Source organism: Suncus etruscus, chromosome 18, assembly GCF_024139225.1.
Source record: "Suncus etruscus isolate mSunEtr1 chromosome 18, mSunEtr1.pri.cur, whole genome shotgun sequence".
Classification (NCBI taxonomy): Eukaryota; Metazoa; Chordata; class Mammalia; order Eulipotyphla; family Soricidae; genus Suncus; species Suncus etruscus.
Genome location: NC_064865.1, coordinates 41,557,143 through 41,574,998, shown reverse-complemented (window position 1 = coordinate 41,574,998; position 17,856 = coordinate 41,557,143). Strand labels below are relative to the sequence as shown.

Below are 17,856 nucleotides of genomic sequence, written 5' to 3'. Positions count from 1 at the left end.
TCTCCATCACTGTATGATCTCCCCTGAGTCTCCATGTGGTGTAGACTCTTCCTCCCCAAGCACTGCCAGGGAATGTCCCTGGCCAAAAAAGAACAAATTCTCCAAAGTACAGCTTTAAAAAATAAAAAAAAAACTGCCCACTAAAAACATTCAACACACAAGTAGCAGTGATACAGATAACAACAAAAATATGACACAGACCTGCAAGTATGAGAGTGAGTTATAACCAAAAAATTTGGAAAAATGGCAGATGCAACAAATAGCCAAGAGCAGCAGCAATAATTCAGTCAGTGTGAATGGAATGAACTGTTTAAAAATAAACTGGAGAGAAGGGCAATCAATTCTATCATAAGGAATATACCTTACATGCAAAGAAGTCAAAGTAACAGAGAAAGATAAACCATGCAACAGTAATTGTAAACAGAGGAATCTCCAGAGCATCATATATAAATGATGTTAACAACCAAATTGACCTTAGTGCTCTATACAGAACATTCCAGTTAAATGTAGACTTGGAAATGACTATTTACAATAACATTATTTTTAACAGCCAAATACTGAAAACTACTCAATGGTGAACAAAAAATAAATCAAAAGTGATATATTCATAGAATAAAAATATAAATACTGATGCATGCTACAACCTCAGTCAATCTTGCATATATTCTTTTAACTGGAAGAAGCCACACATAAAAGATGACCAACTGTTCAATGCCATTATCAAAGATATCTGGAAAAGACAAATATGAGGATATCAAAAGCAGACCTGTGGTTGCTGGGAACTGGGAATGGAAGCCAAGACTGATAAAGTTGCTCAGAAAGGAGCCAGGGGTTAAGAGAACTTTCACAGAGTTGACCTAGGCATGATCCCCAGCAACTAGCACTCCAAGTACCACCAGAAGTGACCTTGAGCCAATTAAGGCCCAAGCCCAACTTGGTTTGTACCACCAAAATAAAAACTGGAGGGGCTGAAGCAGTAGCACAGCGGTAGGGCGTTTGCCTTGTATGCAGCCAATCCAGGATGAACCCTGGTTCGATCCCAGATGTTCCATAAGAAGATCTTTCAAGCCAGAAACGATTTCTGAACGAATAGCCAGGAGTAACCCCTGAGTGTCACAGAGTGTGGCCCACCCCCCAAAAAGGGGGGGGGGGGAATGTAGAAAAATCTAAGGCTAAAAATTGAAAGACTTGGTGAAGTGTGCACAACTCTGGAAGTTGTATGACTGAACTTAGAATGGCTGGTTTTTATTGTGTGTAAATTATATCTTAATATAAATGTAAAAAAATGGATTTTCAGAGGGGGGAGGAGAGTTCTTTCCTAAAACATTTGGCAGACAACCTTTTTGCAGTGATTTGGACAAGACAATAAACTACTGTTTGGAAACTAAAAACAGCACTCTTGCCATCCAAAAGTGTATCAGTAAACACAAACTTAGTGCGAAGTCTAGAGCATCTAGGAAGTTCATGTGAACAGTAAGCATGCAACTCATCAGGAAAATGGCATTAATCCCATCAAAACATAACAGATAATTTCAAGTATCAACATCTAGATTGCCAAGAATGTACTGAATCCCCCGCCTTGAAGGCCCACATCTGGTTACATATGTTAACTGACACTACTTATATGCTCGTTCATCAAGTGTTTGCACAGCTGTTTGAACACTCATGTGCAAGCCATCCTGGTCTTCATGTCCCCCAGTGTAAATTTTCTCGAGGACAAGAACAGAACTGTTGAACTCTACAATAGCTTGCGCAACTTTAGAAATAACTGCTTACCATATTTTCCGCCACTGTTAAGTAGAATGCAAGTGGCTAATGGAGACAATACAATCAGAAAAAGACAGCACTCTATCTGACAGAACAGCTGTATTCCTAACCTCTAAGGCTTTTGGGGTGGAAAGCATGATCCAGTCATCAGAAATCCAAAAGCAATTGAAATTGTCTTGCAAACTCTTGAAATTCTAAGGTTCAACCTCCAAGTTTCAGCTTAGCCCCAAAGCTACGAAACTTCTTCACCAATAAATGACAATTTCCTTATTATCCTTGGCAGGTAACATACTCAAGTAGTAGGAACTCCTACAGCCTTTCACAAAAATACCATTCTTATTCATTTCCCAATATAAAGGGAGTAAGGAATAAAAGTAATAAATAAACAATCTTGGTGTTCTCTATTTCCTAGACAGAAATCAGCAAACTGTTTCCACACTTTAGGCCATGTGAACCTCTTACAACTAACAGACTCTGCCTCTGTGGCAGAAAAGTCCCCACAGTAAGCAGAGAAAGATACATGGCTATATTCCAATAAAACTGTATTTGCAAAGAACATGAAAACTGGATTTGACCTCTGAACTGCAGCTGCTAACCTCTGCCCTAGAATAATAGCAATTTCAAGCTAAGAAGGAAATTAAAGATAAACATCACAGCACCCCCCAAACCCTACCTACTTCCATGCCTTATTCTAAATGAAAAACTAAATAAAAAAATTATGTGCTAACCCCATATATTATTTTCTGCTGTTTCTTCATATGACTGAAGATGATTTCCTATAATTAAAAGGAGAAAAAAAGAGAGTGGGGAGAGAGAGAGAGAGAGAGAGAGAGAGAGAGAGAGAGAGAGACTTTCTCATTCTTTGAACTTTCCACCCTATTTCTTATCAATCAACCACACCTTGGATAAGTGGGTACATGAAAATTGTCTTAGATCAAAACTGAGGCACATGTGGATATCCCAGGTTCAATCCCTGGGACTGTACTTCATGGTCCTCTGATTAGACATAGTCCAAAATTTAAAACAACAAAACAAAATTTTGTTTTTCCATTTTTATTGATGTACCATGATGAGCAATACTGTTCATGACAGTTTCAATCATACAGTTTCCTAATATTTCCCCCACCACCAGAAGTGTTAGGTATCTTTTACCAATGACCAATGAACTTTTCCCAACAACTCTCCTACTCTCAACATCATCAGCTCAGTTCTATGGACCAAGTATCAGGTTCTGTTGCCTTTGGCCACTTGTTACTTCTCAATAAGTTTCAATGTCACATACGAGAGAAACCATTTTGGATGGGTCCCTCTCCTCACTGACGCCACTCAGCCTGGTACCTTCGAGCTCCAGCCAAAGAGAGGCAAATTGCAGCTCTCTATTCATAATAGTCAAATTTGGGAAGCAATTCTAGTGCTCAAGAACAAACAGATGTGTGGAGTAAAAAATGGCGGTATGCACATATCAATGAAATACTACTAACTCAGCTATAAGTAAAGATCAAAGCAAACTTGCATGTCCCACCGTCACGTGTCCCACTTTGATTCGTCATTTCAGAATGTTACACTCAAAATCCTGGAATGGGTTACCAAAACTTACATACTTAAAGAGAAAAAAATTTTCAAGTTCTGACCTGAGAACTTTGGCCAAAGGGACTATATTGGACAAGCTTTACTTAATAACTGAAATTGAAAGTATTTCCAAGCTCTTAAAGAATCAGGCAAACTTCCTACTTACTGGCAAAGCTTAACAAGCATGGAGTTATAAACCACAGGACTGGAACTTTCTAATTGCAGACAATGGAAATCAATAATTCCCTCTATGCCTCATTCTCAAAGCTATACAGGGTTAGATAACAGTACCCCTCTCACAGTATCCCAGGTTCTAAGGATCAAAGGAGAGAATCCATCAAGAGCATTTTCAAGGACATGTCAAGCATGTCAAGGACACATGCTCACAGTTAACTCTTTACTGATCATCAAAACAACTCAAAATCACAAACTTGCCTCCAGCCTACAACAAATCCACTATAGAAGTAATATAACCACATCTCAAAAACATCATCTGAAAACAAGACACAAATAAGCTGCTCAAAGGCAATTCACTTCAACTTCCCTGGCTAACTTTATCTGTAAAATAGAAAAAGATAATAGTAACCTCTAAGATCCCTCTGTTTGTCCCTGGCTACAAAACTGGATCATTTTCTAAGAAATCAACAGCCTGGGAGAAGCATACCAGGTACATTGGCCTCCCATTTTTACACATCCTCCAGGTTTCTGAGTAGCAGCTATTATTTATTTATTTGTTTGTCTGTCTGTTTTAAATTTGGGGCCACACCAGGCAGTGCTCAAGGCTTACTCCTGGCTTCTTGCTTTGTGATCACTCCTGGTGGGGCATGAAGGGGTATAAACCATGTCAAGGATCAAGCCCACCTCACTAAGAGGCAAAAGAGATCTTTAATTATTTGAACTGATTTAAAGAGACTATTTAGTCTAAGCTTTTGGTATTACGCTGCCTAATGGCTAACCATATTGAAAACATCAGATATGAGACTACCTTAGTTAACGTCATCTGTAATTAGAACATTACTGATTTGCAAAATCATACTGCTGAAATTTGAGAAGAATATGTCTACAAAATGAAATCTTTTCCCCATAAGAATCAACTTGAGCTCAGACTTGTTCAACCCCCATTGCAATCTCAATGTCAAAACTGAAGATCTATGTACTAAAGGAGTTTTAGGTATTTTTCTACTCTGGGGTATGAAAAAAAATTGGCCTTCATCAGAACATATTTTGTGCAAAGAAGTGCTAAAATAAAATCATTACTCTGACTAATCACATTATTACATTTTCTATTTGCTTTTCAAAAGAAGACATTTGGTTAATGTTAATAAGCATTCAAAAAGCATTAAATAAGCTCTCAACACAAAATGAAAAATAATTCTCAAGAAAAATAAAGGAGTCTTACTGTATTAAATCCACTGTTTTTCAACCCTACTCAAACTATCAACCACTTACAGGATAGTCCTAATGGCTTCAATAGCTTTTCCACCTCTGCCATCAAAAACTACTTTTCAGTTATTTCATATTTCTTTTCTGTTTTTGCTCATATACAGAATTTTTTATGCTGAGACTGGCTTCCTTACAAGGTTGTTCTGACTTCTCAAATCCTAAGACCTGTCAGCACAGAAGCACTGAAATAACTTTTAAACGTGAACATACATACACATACATGCATGCACACACAATGTATGAACAGCTGGAATTCCATCTGAAAATAATCAAAATTAAGCCTGTCCTATTTATAAGCTCAGCAAGAAAATCCCACATAACAAGAAAACATAAAATTTTATACATGGTAGATGACTTTATAAAACAATCCGCCGCAAGTGGGCCCACACACACACACTGATAGCAAGTCAGAACACTGTGCTGGTTGGACTGATCATGAAAATGAGGGAGGTCATTTCTCTCTGGTCTCACGCAGAAGGGGCACTGCAATGGGATAATGGCACCATCTGAGAGCCAGTACGGGAACGTCATTCAGCCCCCTCTGACCGTTTTTAAACAGTTTAATTACATTGAAATAGGAGACCACATTACTATCAGTTGCCCAAGAGCTGACAGCAGACAGGACACATGCGGTCTAACTTCAGTACTGCCAAAAAAAAAAAAAAAGGGTCAGAATGAGTTTAGGTGAACCCATAGAGGCAGCAGTAGACTGGGTAAAAATGTTCCTTCCCAAGTTATTTTCTGCATTTGACCACTGCCTTCCAAATATCAGAGCAGTGAGGACAAGGAGACGCCGGACATCAAAGCTGAGGCCTGCACCAGTCGTCCTGGCCCTTGTCTCTAAAGTCTTTGGATATTATTGCCAACACTACATATGTATTTTCTTAATTCATAGTAGGAAGCTTGTCACATAGAGCTGGAGAGTGCAGTTAGGGCACAGAAGGGACCACTATGACAGTGATAGTTGGAAGCGATCGCTCTGAACAAGAACTGGGCACTGAAAGGAGGTAAAGTGATAGGCATGTTACCCCTTCAGCAACAATACTGCAAACCACAGTTTCTAAAAAGGAAGAAAAAGAGGAAAAAGGGAGAGAGGAAGGAAGGGGAGGGAGAAAGAAAGAAAGGGAGAGAGGGAGAAAGAGAGAGAAACATCTGCCTATAGACACAAGAAGGGAAGAGAGCAGGAAATTGGGAACACTGGTAGCAGGAAATGTGTACTTGTGAAGGGATGGGTATTGGACACTGTATGACTGAAACTCAATCATGAACAACTTTATAATTATAAAAAAAAACTGAGCCCTTATGCAGCTGCCTTCCTGCACCCACAAAACTCAGGGGGGAAAGGGTTTTAAATTTATATTGGTGTTCCTCACTTTCCAAAACTTTTCCTCACTTTACAAAGCAGATGTAACCCAGGATTTTGACATAAGCTGTTCCTTTATAGAAAGCAACAGCTCTCCTTATTAAGTATCAGGCTTTGTGCCAAATGCTTACACTCTCTATACCAATGGTCCTCAAACTATGGCCCGCGGGCCACATATTGTATTTATTCCCATTTTGTTTCTTCACTTCTAAGTAAGATATATGCAGTGTGAATAGAAATTTGTTCATAATTTTTGTTTTTCCTATAATCTGGCCCTCCAACAGTCTGAAGGACAGTGAACTGGCCCCCTGTTTAAAAAGCTATACCATCTAATCTTTGCACATTGTCTCTGTTTTACAGAGGAGGAAACCAGTTCAAGCCAAGCCAGCAAACAGCCTGCCCAAGGCCATGCAGCCAATGACAGTGGGAAGTTGAACTAAATTTTTACCAAGAATACTAAAATGTACTGAAGGAATAACTCAGGAATCTATTAAAAAAATTCTCACCTAAAACAAAAGTTATTCATAGGTACTTTGTATGTTCAAGCATTTTAAATTTTGTGTCACAACAGATTTATTCATCAGAGATTACTAAACACTGAAAGAAGCATTCATAAGTACAAAGCTGCTCTTAGATTCTGACAAATTGCTTATATCCAGTTAAGAAGACAAGCATGTAAAAGATTATGCTACGGCTTCAAAAATATAATAAGTACCTGTAAACACAAGCAAAAGAGGTCCTTCATATGATGAAAGACGAGAAGAGAGGGAGAAGAGAGAAAAAGAGAAGGAAAAAAGCAAAAAGTGAAATAGTTGACAGAAAGACTTCACACCAGGGAAATAAGAAAACATTATGAATATTGAGGGGGGAAAAGATACTTTCAAGAATGAAGGTGCCTTCTAGGGATCTACCCTAAGAACACACAATACAGAAATGCCCTCTGCACCCCTATGTTAAGCACAACACTATTTACAATTGCTAGAATCTGAAAATAACCCAGGTGCCCGACAACAGATGAGTAGCTAAAGAAACTCTGGTATGTATACACAATGGAATACTACGCAGCTGTTGGGGAAATGAAGTCAGGAAGTTTGCTTATACATGGATGGACATGGAGATTATTATGCTGAATGAAATGAGTCAGAGGGAGAGAGACAGACATAAAATAATCTCACTCATTTGTGGGATATATGAAAAAAAAAAAGGCAGTGTGGTAATAATATCCAGAGACAACAGTGATGAGGGACAGGAGGACCAGACCCTGGTAGAAAGCTTGACACAAATTGCAGTGAGAGCAGTTAGAGTACAGAAAGTCAGAGTAGAGAGAAAGGTCTACTATGACAATGATAGTTGGAACTTATCACTCTGGGCAAGAACTGGGTGCTGAAAGGGGATAAAGTGACATGCATGGTACCCTTTAGTGATAGTGCAAACCACAGTGTCATATAGGAAAAAGACTGAGAGAAAGAGAGAGAGAAAGAGACAAAATGCTTGCCCCAGAGACATTGGGGGGGGTGTGGATGGGAGAGAAACTGGGTACACTGGTGATGGGAAAAGTACACTGATGAAAGGTGGTGTACATTCTGTAACTGAAATTCAAGTATGAAATACTTTGTACCCCAGTGCTTAAATGAAGTATTTATTTTTAAAAAAAATGAAGGCAGGCACAGAAATTTGCATGCTAAATTCCTAAAATGACAAAAGACAATCAGCAAGAACAAAAAGAGTGAAAACTTATCTGAATAAAACTCTGGACCCTAGACTACATCACATAGGAAGGACATCCATAGTGCCATATGAAGATCAGCTATGCTCCCTAAATGCTACTCTCTAGCTTTAAAATAAAGCTAGTTCTCAGGGAGAAAAAAAAAAGGCTGTATTTTAGCAGTATATTCGGGGCAAAAAACACTCAACCAATAAAAATGAAAAACAGCTAAAGTCTCATATTTTATCTATATCCTTTGACCAAGGATATAGAGATATAGGTAAGAGTTGAATTTCACACTAACTTCAATCTTCAAAGTCTTTGAAATCTTCGGTCCAAAGTAAAATAGAAAACTCCTCCTTCTTTTTAATGCAATGCTCTGAAACTGTACTCACCATAATCACTGGCAGAATACAAAAACATCATTCAATTTTAAGAGGACTAACATTGAATTTTACGGATCCCCAGTTTTCAATGCATGTTACAGAGTACAGAACCAGGGCATGGGAAGGTAGTGCAGACAAGAGGTCAGTCAAGACGGATTGGTGAAAAGAAACCCTCATTCACTGTTGGTAAGAATGTGATCTGGTTCAGCTCTATGGAAAAAAAAAACAACACAGATGTTTCCAAAAAAATAGGAATACAACTACCCTGTGACCTACTGAGGCCACTTCTTGGCATCTATCCCCAAACACAAATACATCAATTACAAAGAAACAACTATGCTCATTACTGCACATCGTATAAAAGCAAGAAATGGAAACAATCCAGATACCCAACTATAGATATTGGGTCAAGAAATTACAATATGGGCCCGGAGAGATAGCACAGCGGCATTTGCCTTGCAAGCAGCCGATCCAGGACCCAAGGTGGTTGGTTCAAATCCCGGTGTCCCATATGGTCCCCGGTGCCTGCCAGGAGCTATTTCTGAGCAGACAGCCAGGAGTAACCCCTGAGCACCGCCGGGAGTGGCCCAAAAACTAAAAAAAAAAAAAAAAGAAAAAGAAATTACAATATAGATATGCAATGGAATACTATACAGTTATAAGAAAACAAAATCATGCAATTTGAGGCTGGAGCAATGGCGCAGCAGCCGTAGGGTGTCTACCTTGCATGCAGCTGACCCAGGACGGACCTTAGTTCTATCCCCAGAGTCCCATATAGTCCCCCAAGTGAGGAGCGATTTCTGAGCGCATAGCCAGGAGTAACCCCTGAGCATCACTGGGTGTGGCCCAAAATAAAAATAAACAAAAATAACTAAAATAATCATGCAATTTGCAGCAACATGGAGCACATTAGAGGATCTAATGAGTGAAGTTAGTCAAGAGGAAAGAATGATCCCTCACATGCAGAACTTAAAGATAAACAGCAAGGTGACAGTAAGGGGCCCAAAGCAACAAACAGGAGATTCAGCCACACTTTTGATTTGGGAGTGACAAGGTTGTTTTAAAACTGATTGTTGTAATCCGAGGGAGATAAATACACTGGGTGATGGCTGTGGCATTGAAATTATGCGCCATTTTCACGAATACTGTAAACCACAGAATCTCAATTTAAAACTTAAATAAAAAGAATAATGTATAAAAGTTGCAAGACAGAGCAACTGAAGGGGAAGATCCTTCAGTTGGTCATTGTGCCCATGGCAAGGGAGTGCTGGCTTCAGGCAGGACTTTGCCACAGAGTAGCCAAGAGTCCTTCTCTAGGGAGCCAAGGACAACACACAAAAACTTCTTTTGAAAACCAAATGCTTCTCTCAGAAGTTCTTAACTGAACTTCACAAAAGACTTGCCAGTGTTAAACTCTATGCTCCTTCATTATGCAAACAAGTATCCAAGTCTACTTGGATAAGCGGTTAGAACTCAAAAAAACCTCCATTTCTAAACCATCAGGATCAACCACCCAGCAGGTCTAATTAGGCCTCCCTGATGCTCCTAATTTTTTTGTTTTGTTTTTGGGCCCTACCCGATGGTGTTCAGGAATTACTCCTGGCTCTGCACTCAGAAATTGCTTCTGACAGACTCGGGGAACATATGGGATGCTGGGGATCGAACCCAGGTCCAGGTTCATCCAGGTTGGCCAAGTGCAAGCAAACGCCCTATCACTCTGCTATCGCTCGGGCCCCTGCACCTGATTTCTTGCTAGGCTTTAACAACCCAGTTATTCTCAACTCTCAAATAAGCAACCCTAACATAAGAGAAGTATGTTTCCTTACAGGGTCTGACTTGTACATATCTTTTTCCAAAATCCATGCAAGTTCTCTAGAATTTTCCATGAGAGATTTCTATATTGTGTGTTTTTACATGTTTTCACAAAGTATCCTACATGTAAAAATACATAAAAGAACATACATAATCAAGGGTGGGGGGATGGCACAAAAGGCGAGAGTGTGTACTGTGCATACAGGAACCTAGGGTTCAATCCCCAGCACCACATGGTCCCCTCTGTGAGTAAACCCCAAGTATCCTGGGCTGAGAGTACCGCAAAATGAAACAAAATAAATAAACACAAGAAAGACCAATTCAGTGGCTAATATTTATCTGCTTACTTCAATTCCCAATGTGTGCCTAAGGGTAGAGTCCTAAAATGCCTCTTTAGAAGAAATACAGAAATGGCCCAGAGAGATAGCACAGCGGCGTTTGCCTTGCAAGCAGCCGATCCAGAACCAAAGGTGGTTGGTTCGAATCCCAGTGTCCCATATGGTCCCCCGTGCCTGCCCGGAGCTATTTTGAGCAGACAGCCAGGAGTAACCCCTGAGCACCGCCGGGTGTGGCCCAAAAACAAAAAAAAAAAAAAAAAAAAAAAAGAGAGTGTGACTTCTTTCAGAAGAAATACAGAAATCTATAAAATATTACATGATAGCACTTTCTTTTGTGCCTTTACTTATGAATGTTTTCCCAATGAAGAAGCTACATCATGGTTCCACATAGAGGCTTTCCTCTATGTGTTAATCTACTTTCACGTCTTCTTTAGTGGCTGGAAGTTCCTAATGGTGTCTGACCATCCAACAATTTTCTAAACTTTGTGTCAAGTCAGCACCCAACTTATTTCACAAGTGTTTCAAACTTGAGTGTTTCAAACTTTCAAGGTTGCTCAATGTCAGGTAAAGAGTCAAGTTTGCCTAGCAAATCATGGAACTCTCCATATTATGGACTTCAACTTGATACATTTTCCTGAATCCGTTCCTCTTCATCTCCCCACTTCAATCTCCCATCTCTTATCTTTCCCCCTAAAACTTAAGCACCGGAAATAACAGATGACTTAAGAGTAGTATCTCAGATTCCAGGAACAGGTGACAAACTCCCACCTCAGAGCAAACACCTTGACCTTGTCTTAGCTTCTTGAATAATTTTCAGCCCTGAGAACCCAGTTCGACATGCCCTTCCTTCTCTAAGTCAACACCCTATCCCAATTCAAACAATACCCATAACTGGGACGAAACAGGGTCGCCTACTTCTATGCTATTTCCATAACTCACTGTGCTTTTTCTGGTTAAGGTCACCTGTCTCCCCTCAACTCCACATACCTTACCAGGCCCAATCACTACCACCAGATGAGTAGCAAGAAGGTATTCAACAAGTAGCTGCTGAACTGTACATTTATTTGATCCTAACAGAAAAGAGTCTAGGTTCTAAAAATCTCTTTCTCTGATGGTCGTGACTATTACACAGCCTATATTTTAAAAATAAAAATGGAGCATTAGTGACCTAATTAATTGTACTTAGTGAGCAATCATGTATTCATTCATTTGATCAACAATTATCTGGGCTCATGTCAACTTCCAGGAACTGGGCACCCTGGGACAGAGAGCCCTCTATGGACAGATAGACTAAGAAGATGGGCCTCAAACTCTTAAGTGCTACTTCAGCAGGCACCTGTTGGTTGGTACTTAGACTCTGACAGCAAAACATATAAAATGAAGTTGCTACTTCCTGGAGCTCCAATTCAGGGACCGAGACATATATCCTCACTCAATTTTCAATACGTCCCGTTTAACTGAAAAATCAGACTTCACACACAAGAGCTAATAGCCTGCATCCTCACCTCATTAAACACGGCTAATATAATCATCAATTTGAACTTGGGTTGAGGCTTCCACCTTCGACAGCAGCTCTGCTCTAGTGCTCTTCTAGGCAAGAAGCAAGCATGGTTTCCGGCTTTAAGTAGGTCACCAAATTGGCCACATTTTTAGGTATCACTTTAAGTGATCAAGTGCTGAAATACATTTTATCAGAAACATGTTCAATAAATTTGATTTGACAGTTTTCATTTAAGGAGGAGGTAAAGTGGCAAAGACACTCCTGGGAGCACAGGAAGCGAGGACCCAAAGGGGAACACCCAAGCTGTTTTGGTCTATTTTTTTTTCCAGTGGAAAAGAAGAACAGGTATGGGTCAAATCCAGTAGTGCTCAGGGGACTACTCTTGGCTCTGTACTCAGAACTGAACTTTGTCATTGCTCAAGGGAACAACCAGTGCAGGGGACAGATCCAAGGTCACAGCGGAATCAGCTGCATGCACAGCAAATGCATTACCTCCTGCCCCAATTAGTTTTATTTTGGGGTCATGCCAGTCTGCACTCAAAGATCACTCCTGGCCATCCTAAAGGGAATATCTGGGGAACTGGGGATCGACCCAGGGTCAATCGTGCGTAAAGACTTCCCCTCTATAAAACTCCCGGGCCCCAATTAATTTAATTTCAAAGGTATTTCTGACTTTTTATGTTTTGGAGAATCTTTTTCTGTGCTAGCAAATATTTCCTAAGATGCTTTACTCAATTTGGAATGGTTCACGATTCATTACTTAATACTGCTACACTATTTCATACTAAATTTAAATATAAAAATAATTGTGATTCCCAGTTGATAAAACAGATTAGAATAGAAATTGTTTGAAACAATGAGCTGAAATAAAAACTTTTCTTTTTCAGTATTAATGGAAAAAAAATAACCACTCCATTTTGCAGGAAGGTGGGGCATGAGACCACATGTAAGATACTCAGACATTATTTCTCACTCTATGTTTAGGCATGGTCTCTCTCAGTGTTGGAGTGACACATACAGTTCAGGTTTGAGCCAGGGGCTGAAGAAGACTCAATCTCATGCAAAATGCGAACCTTGCCCATGTATTATCTCTCTGCTTCAAACCACTAAAATTGTTTGATTCTTCGGATGAACTGTACATTATGCACACATTTCTGGACAAGTGCTTCCCCCTGGAAAGAAGCCAATATACCCATTTCAGAAAGTGATCTCTGTGATTGTACATTGCAATTCTCTTTACTACTTGTTACTCTAATGTGTACAGCAGACACAAAAACAAATCTCAAAGAGGTACAAGGAGAGATGACAAAGTCATGGACAAAGGCTCTTGCAACCAGTCATTTCATACTTCCTGATCTAAGCATGGTTTCTGTTCAGAGACAAGATAACTCAGACTTTAATACCCAAGTCTGATGATTGGAAAAGCCTTGTGACTTTTGTGTCAGATTTAAGCCCTTCAACAATAAGTTTATTAAGCATCTCCAGAGACAGGCAATTGTGTAGAGCCAGTGGAAATAAAGAAGAGAAATGGAACCGACACTCTGAGAGCTAATCATGAAGCAAGGATCAACACCATACCGAGCAGGCTGCCAATCAGACCACAAGAGGCACTTCACTTTAGGGTGATCAGTTTTACTTCTATTTAGTGCAGAGCCTTACCTCGTAGATTTCTGGGATGAATTTGCTTAGTTCGAGGCATCTTCTTAAATTCAGGGACCCCTTTTTCTTCTTAGGAGCTGTGGGAAGAGCAGGCCATAAAATGGTAGCTCCATAAACTCAGCGCCCATTAATTAATCCATGTGCTGGAAGAAGAGAAAAACAAAAAAATCTCAGACTTTACGACCTTCCAAAGGAAAAGGGGCCTCAAAAGCTATCGACTGGTAAAGCACTAACTGTAAATTCAAGGAAAGGTGTGGCTCAATTCAAACCCCACTCCCAAGCCTCCACCCCCAAAAAGCAGAGAAAACTCACTGTTACTTTTGTCAGAGAAGGAAAGAATTCACTGGTGTGTGTGTGTGTGTGTGTGTGTGTGTGTGTGTGTGTTGCGCCTGTGTGTCTCCCTCAAGTACTGTGTATGTGTGTGTGTGTGTGTGTGTGTGTGTGTGTGTGTGTGTGTGTCGCGCCTGTGTGTCTCCCTCAAGTACTATTTGTAATCCCACTGGATAGTCTCCACCAATGAAGCAGATGGTTCAATGCAAGGCCCCAAACTACAATTCTGCTATGGTCCTGGAGTACCAAGGATACCCAAGACAACCCAAAGTAAAGGGGTCTCCAGGGCTGCACCTGGAAATGTTCTAAGTACCATGTGGTACCAGGGATCAAACTCAGGTCGGGTACATCCCAGGCCTGAGCCCTAACAATCTATTATCTCCTGGGTCCTCACAAAGTTGTATTTTAAATTACCATTACTAGCTAGGTTCAGTTAAGGTATTTCCTTTGGATGACTAAGGATTATGCTACCCACAGAATGAATATGATGCATGCCTGCCCCGTCATAAGCACCTTAGAAAAGAGGCAATTCCATTCATCATTTTTACTGAGTTAATTCAAGATGGCTAAGAAGTCACTTGCCTATTTTTTCCAAGTCTTCCTTGTATACTTAAGATGGGATTGCATGGGAGTGAGGAAGCTTGCTCAAAGGGTTAGTGTATGCTTCGCATGTGTAAAGCCCAGATACAATCCCAAGCACCAGAACAACACAACACTGACAGGCGAGCCCCCACCAAACCACACACACACACACACACACACACACACACACACACACACACACCACACACACATACACACACACACACACACACACATACACACACACACTCTGCCAACCAAAACAAGATGCTCAAGTCTCTTTTCCCTCTGCTAAGGGAGAGATACTATTTTCCACAGTGATTTTGACTAAAACGACCTCCTGCTGACTAACCCACATGACCCTCCTACAGCATAACCAATGAGGAAACCGCTCTTTCAAAGCCACACAGTACAGTTGTTGTTGTTATTGCAGCATCCCCTAGTATGTCCTGACTGAAACACTTTTAAATAAGGGATCTAAAATACAACACCCAAAACGCTAAAAATACAAAACCCAGTTTTCTACCCCAATCACCCATCTTGGTCCCTAATTCCATTAAAAAATTCTCAAAGAACCTGAAGTTCAAATTTTAGCTTTCATTTCCTGTGTAAAGATGACCAGCAGACCCCTTTATGACCATTAGTAAAACAGGAGGTGCTAATTCTACTACTGTAAAACAAACTAGAATACTAAGAACCTAATAAGTTGTCTATGTGCTTCCTAATTTAATTTTGCCTAATTTAATTCTAATAATAATTGGTAAATCACTGTCATTTGTTTTGCTTTTTGTGTATGTACGGTGGAAGGAAAGCTTGGAAAACTTTTTTGTTTGTTTGTTTTGCTATTGTGCAACATCCATCAGTGCTCAGGGGTTACTCCTAGTTCAGTACTCAGGAATTACTCCTGGAAGATTAAGGGGATCATATGGGAAATCCGAGCTTCAAACCCTGGTAAAATTTGCTAGCCGAGTGCAAGACAAATGCTGTACCCATTGGACTATTGCTCTGGCCCCAGTAGTTCTCACGTGTACATTTCTAGAAGAAAAGGAAGAAAAAGAGCATAACCTGATAGGGGCAGCAAATAAGGCAAGGAGGAAACAACAAGTGTTTCAGTTACTGTGGGTGCTTTAATTCCTCTGTGAATCTAACAGGATTTTATTCAAAAGTCTGGGGGTCAAAGGAAGGGGATATAGGATGCATGCTGGGAACAGGAGTGGAGGGAGGACAACGCTGGTGGTGGGAATGCCCCTGACTCAATGTCACTATGTACCTAAAATATTACTGTGAAAGATTTGTAATTCCACTTTGGTCAAAATAAAAATTATTTAATTAAAAATAAATAAATAAATAAATAAATAAATGAAAGCAAAAAATTTTTTAAAAAGCGTAACACAACTTGTCTGACTCTATATTCTGATGCCAAAACAGCGTATGCTCAGAGGCTAGTTTTACTGTGTGTCCTTGATCAAGTTACTTAGCTTCTCTGAAGATTAGATGTCCCAACTCTGATACTAGAAAACTGCCTCTACCTCACAGAACTAAATAACATGCATTATTCAAAAAATAGTTAACCAACCATTCTTTAAAAAATATATATAAATAAAAAGCCTGCAGAGAAAGACTAAGTAATTCCTACTGGGAGATGTTTAGATGTTTAGAAACTTCTAGTTTCTGTATAACAGGGACAAAAGTAGAAAGTGAGAAGACTACAATTCACTTCAATATTTTATCTCCATCATGTAAGCACTGCACATAAAATAATTACAGTCTTTTAAGCTGCATGAGGGAGAGATATGAAATAAGAGGGTCTTCAGTTAGCAAGCACTGAGTCCAGCTTCAATTCCCTGCAATCTGTATACATAGAAACCATATCAAATCTAAGAACATTTCTAATTCCATAGAGATATGGAGAGACCTCGGGGTCAAGTAAAATTATAGGAACGTTTTTGACTACGTTGCTTATTAAACTTAAAGCGCGTGTAAAGGGCCACACGATTATTTACAAGTTTGTAAAGCATGCACTCGGTGTGTAATAAAATCACATGACTCTACCAGCGCAGAGAGGTTAAAATAAGCCAAAATTCTCCATAGATCACAGCTTTCAGCTGCTACCCCGAACCCCAAACCTCTCCGGATCTACCAGTCCCCCTCTGGAGCAGTCTATCCCAGGTTTAAAAGCCTTTTGGATGGGGTTTGGGTTGCAAGAGAGTAAAATCTGCTGGCTCAAAGACACCAGTATCCTGGAAGAAGCCAGGGTGAAGGCTAAAAACGTTCCATTAGCAGCAAGAACTACTCCATGGAGCAAAATAAAATAAATACATAAAACTAAAACATGATCCAAAAATAGATAAATAAAAGCGTCAAGACAGTTGCAAAGGAGGAGGAGGAAAAAGAAGAAGAAGAAGAAAAAAAAAAACCATGAATGAATGTGGAGGGCGGAGCCTGGGAAAACCCCTCTGCAACGCTGCACTGAACAAAGCGCTTCTCCTGCCAGGAGGAGGGGGGAATGCAAGTGCCAGCGCAGGAAGGAGCCCCGAGTGGAAGCGGGGAGCAGGAGGAGGAGGAGGAAGAGGAAGACGAGGAGGAGGAGGAGGAGGAGAAAGATCAGAGGAGGCAATCAAAGACCAGAGACGACTCCCCAGTGCAGGCTCTGGTACACCCCCTCTTCTCCTTCCAACAGCTACTCTTTTTTTTTTCCTTCCCCAAGCCTGACCCCCCAAAAGGCAAAAAAACCCCAGCCGACCCCACACCACCACCCTGCAGGCACCCCAAATCACTCCTAGGCATACTCCCAACCCAGAAAGCAACTAACCCAGGTTAGTCACCAAGCAGGCGCCTGGAGCAAAAAGAACGAAAGGGAAAGTCAGCCAGCCAGCCAGCCAGCCAGCCAGCCCAGCCGGGAGGTTGGAAAGCCCAAACCCAAGCCCAAGCCGAGGCCTGGTCGGTCCCTCTCACAAACACCACCACCCCTCCTGCACCCCACACACACACCCCAAATCCTCTAGCCAACCCCCCCCCAAAAAAAACGCATCTGCGGCTGGAAGGAACCTGGATAGGATAGGGTTGGGGAAGCCAGATCCCTTGCTTACCTGCTTGCTCTCCCAGCTCCTTGGGACCCGCAGGCAAGCAGGCAGGCAGGCAAGCAGCGCAGTTCGGGGGGCTAGTCCTCGCGCGCTCTGGGGAAGGGCACCCCAAAAGTGGCAAGTCCCTCCTTCCCTCCCTCCCGCCAGCAACCCACAGCCATTCCCCCTTCTGCAAGGTCGGCGTTTGCACTCACTCACTCACAGACACACGCACTTACACACGCCCGCAAAAAGGGGGGGATGTATAGTCCAAGCCCGCATGCACCCCCAAATCCAATTCCTTTCCCCCTCCTTGGGCTGCCTTTCCAGCTGCAACAC

General features: G+C 40.9%; 1 protein-coding gene across 1 annotated transcript in view; it reads right to left on the bottom strand.

Annotated features, from left to right (window-relative positions):
• HIVEP1 (HIVEP zinc finger 1) overlaps positions 1-17,566 on the bottom strand; it is a 149,032-nt gene extending 131,466 nt beyond the window's left edge. The window contains exons 1-2 of the mRNA XM_049765232.1: positions 17,545-17,566; positions 13,544-13,686 (exon numbers count right to left, since the gene is read on the bottom strand). Of these exons, the coding sequence (XP_049621189.1) occupies positions 13,544-13,583 (40 nt within the window). The 5' untranslated portion in view covers positions 13,584-13,686; positions 17,545-17,566. The remainder of the gene's footprint in view (positions 1-13,543; positions 13,687-17,544) is intronic.
• Positions 17,567-17,856: the final 290 nt, after the last annotated feature.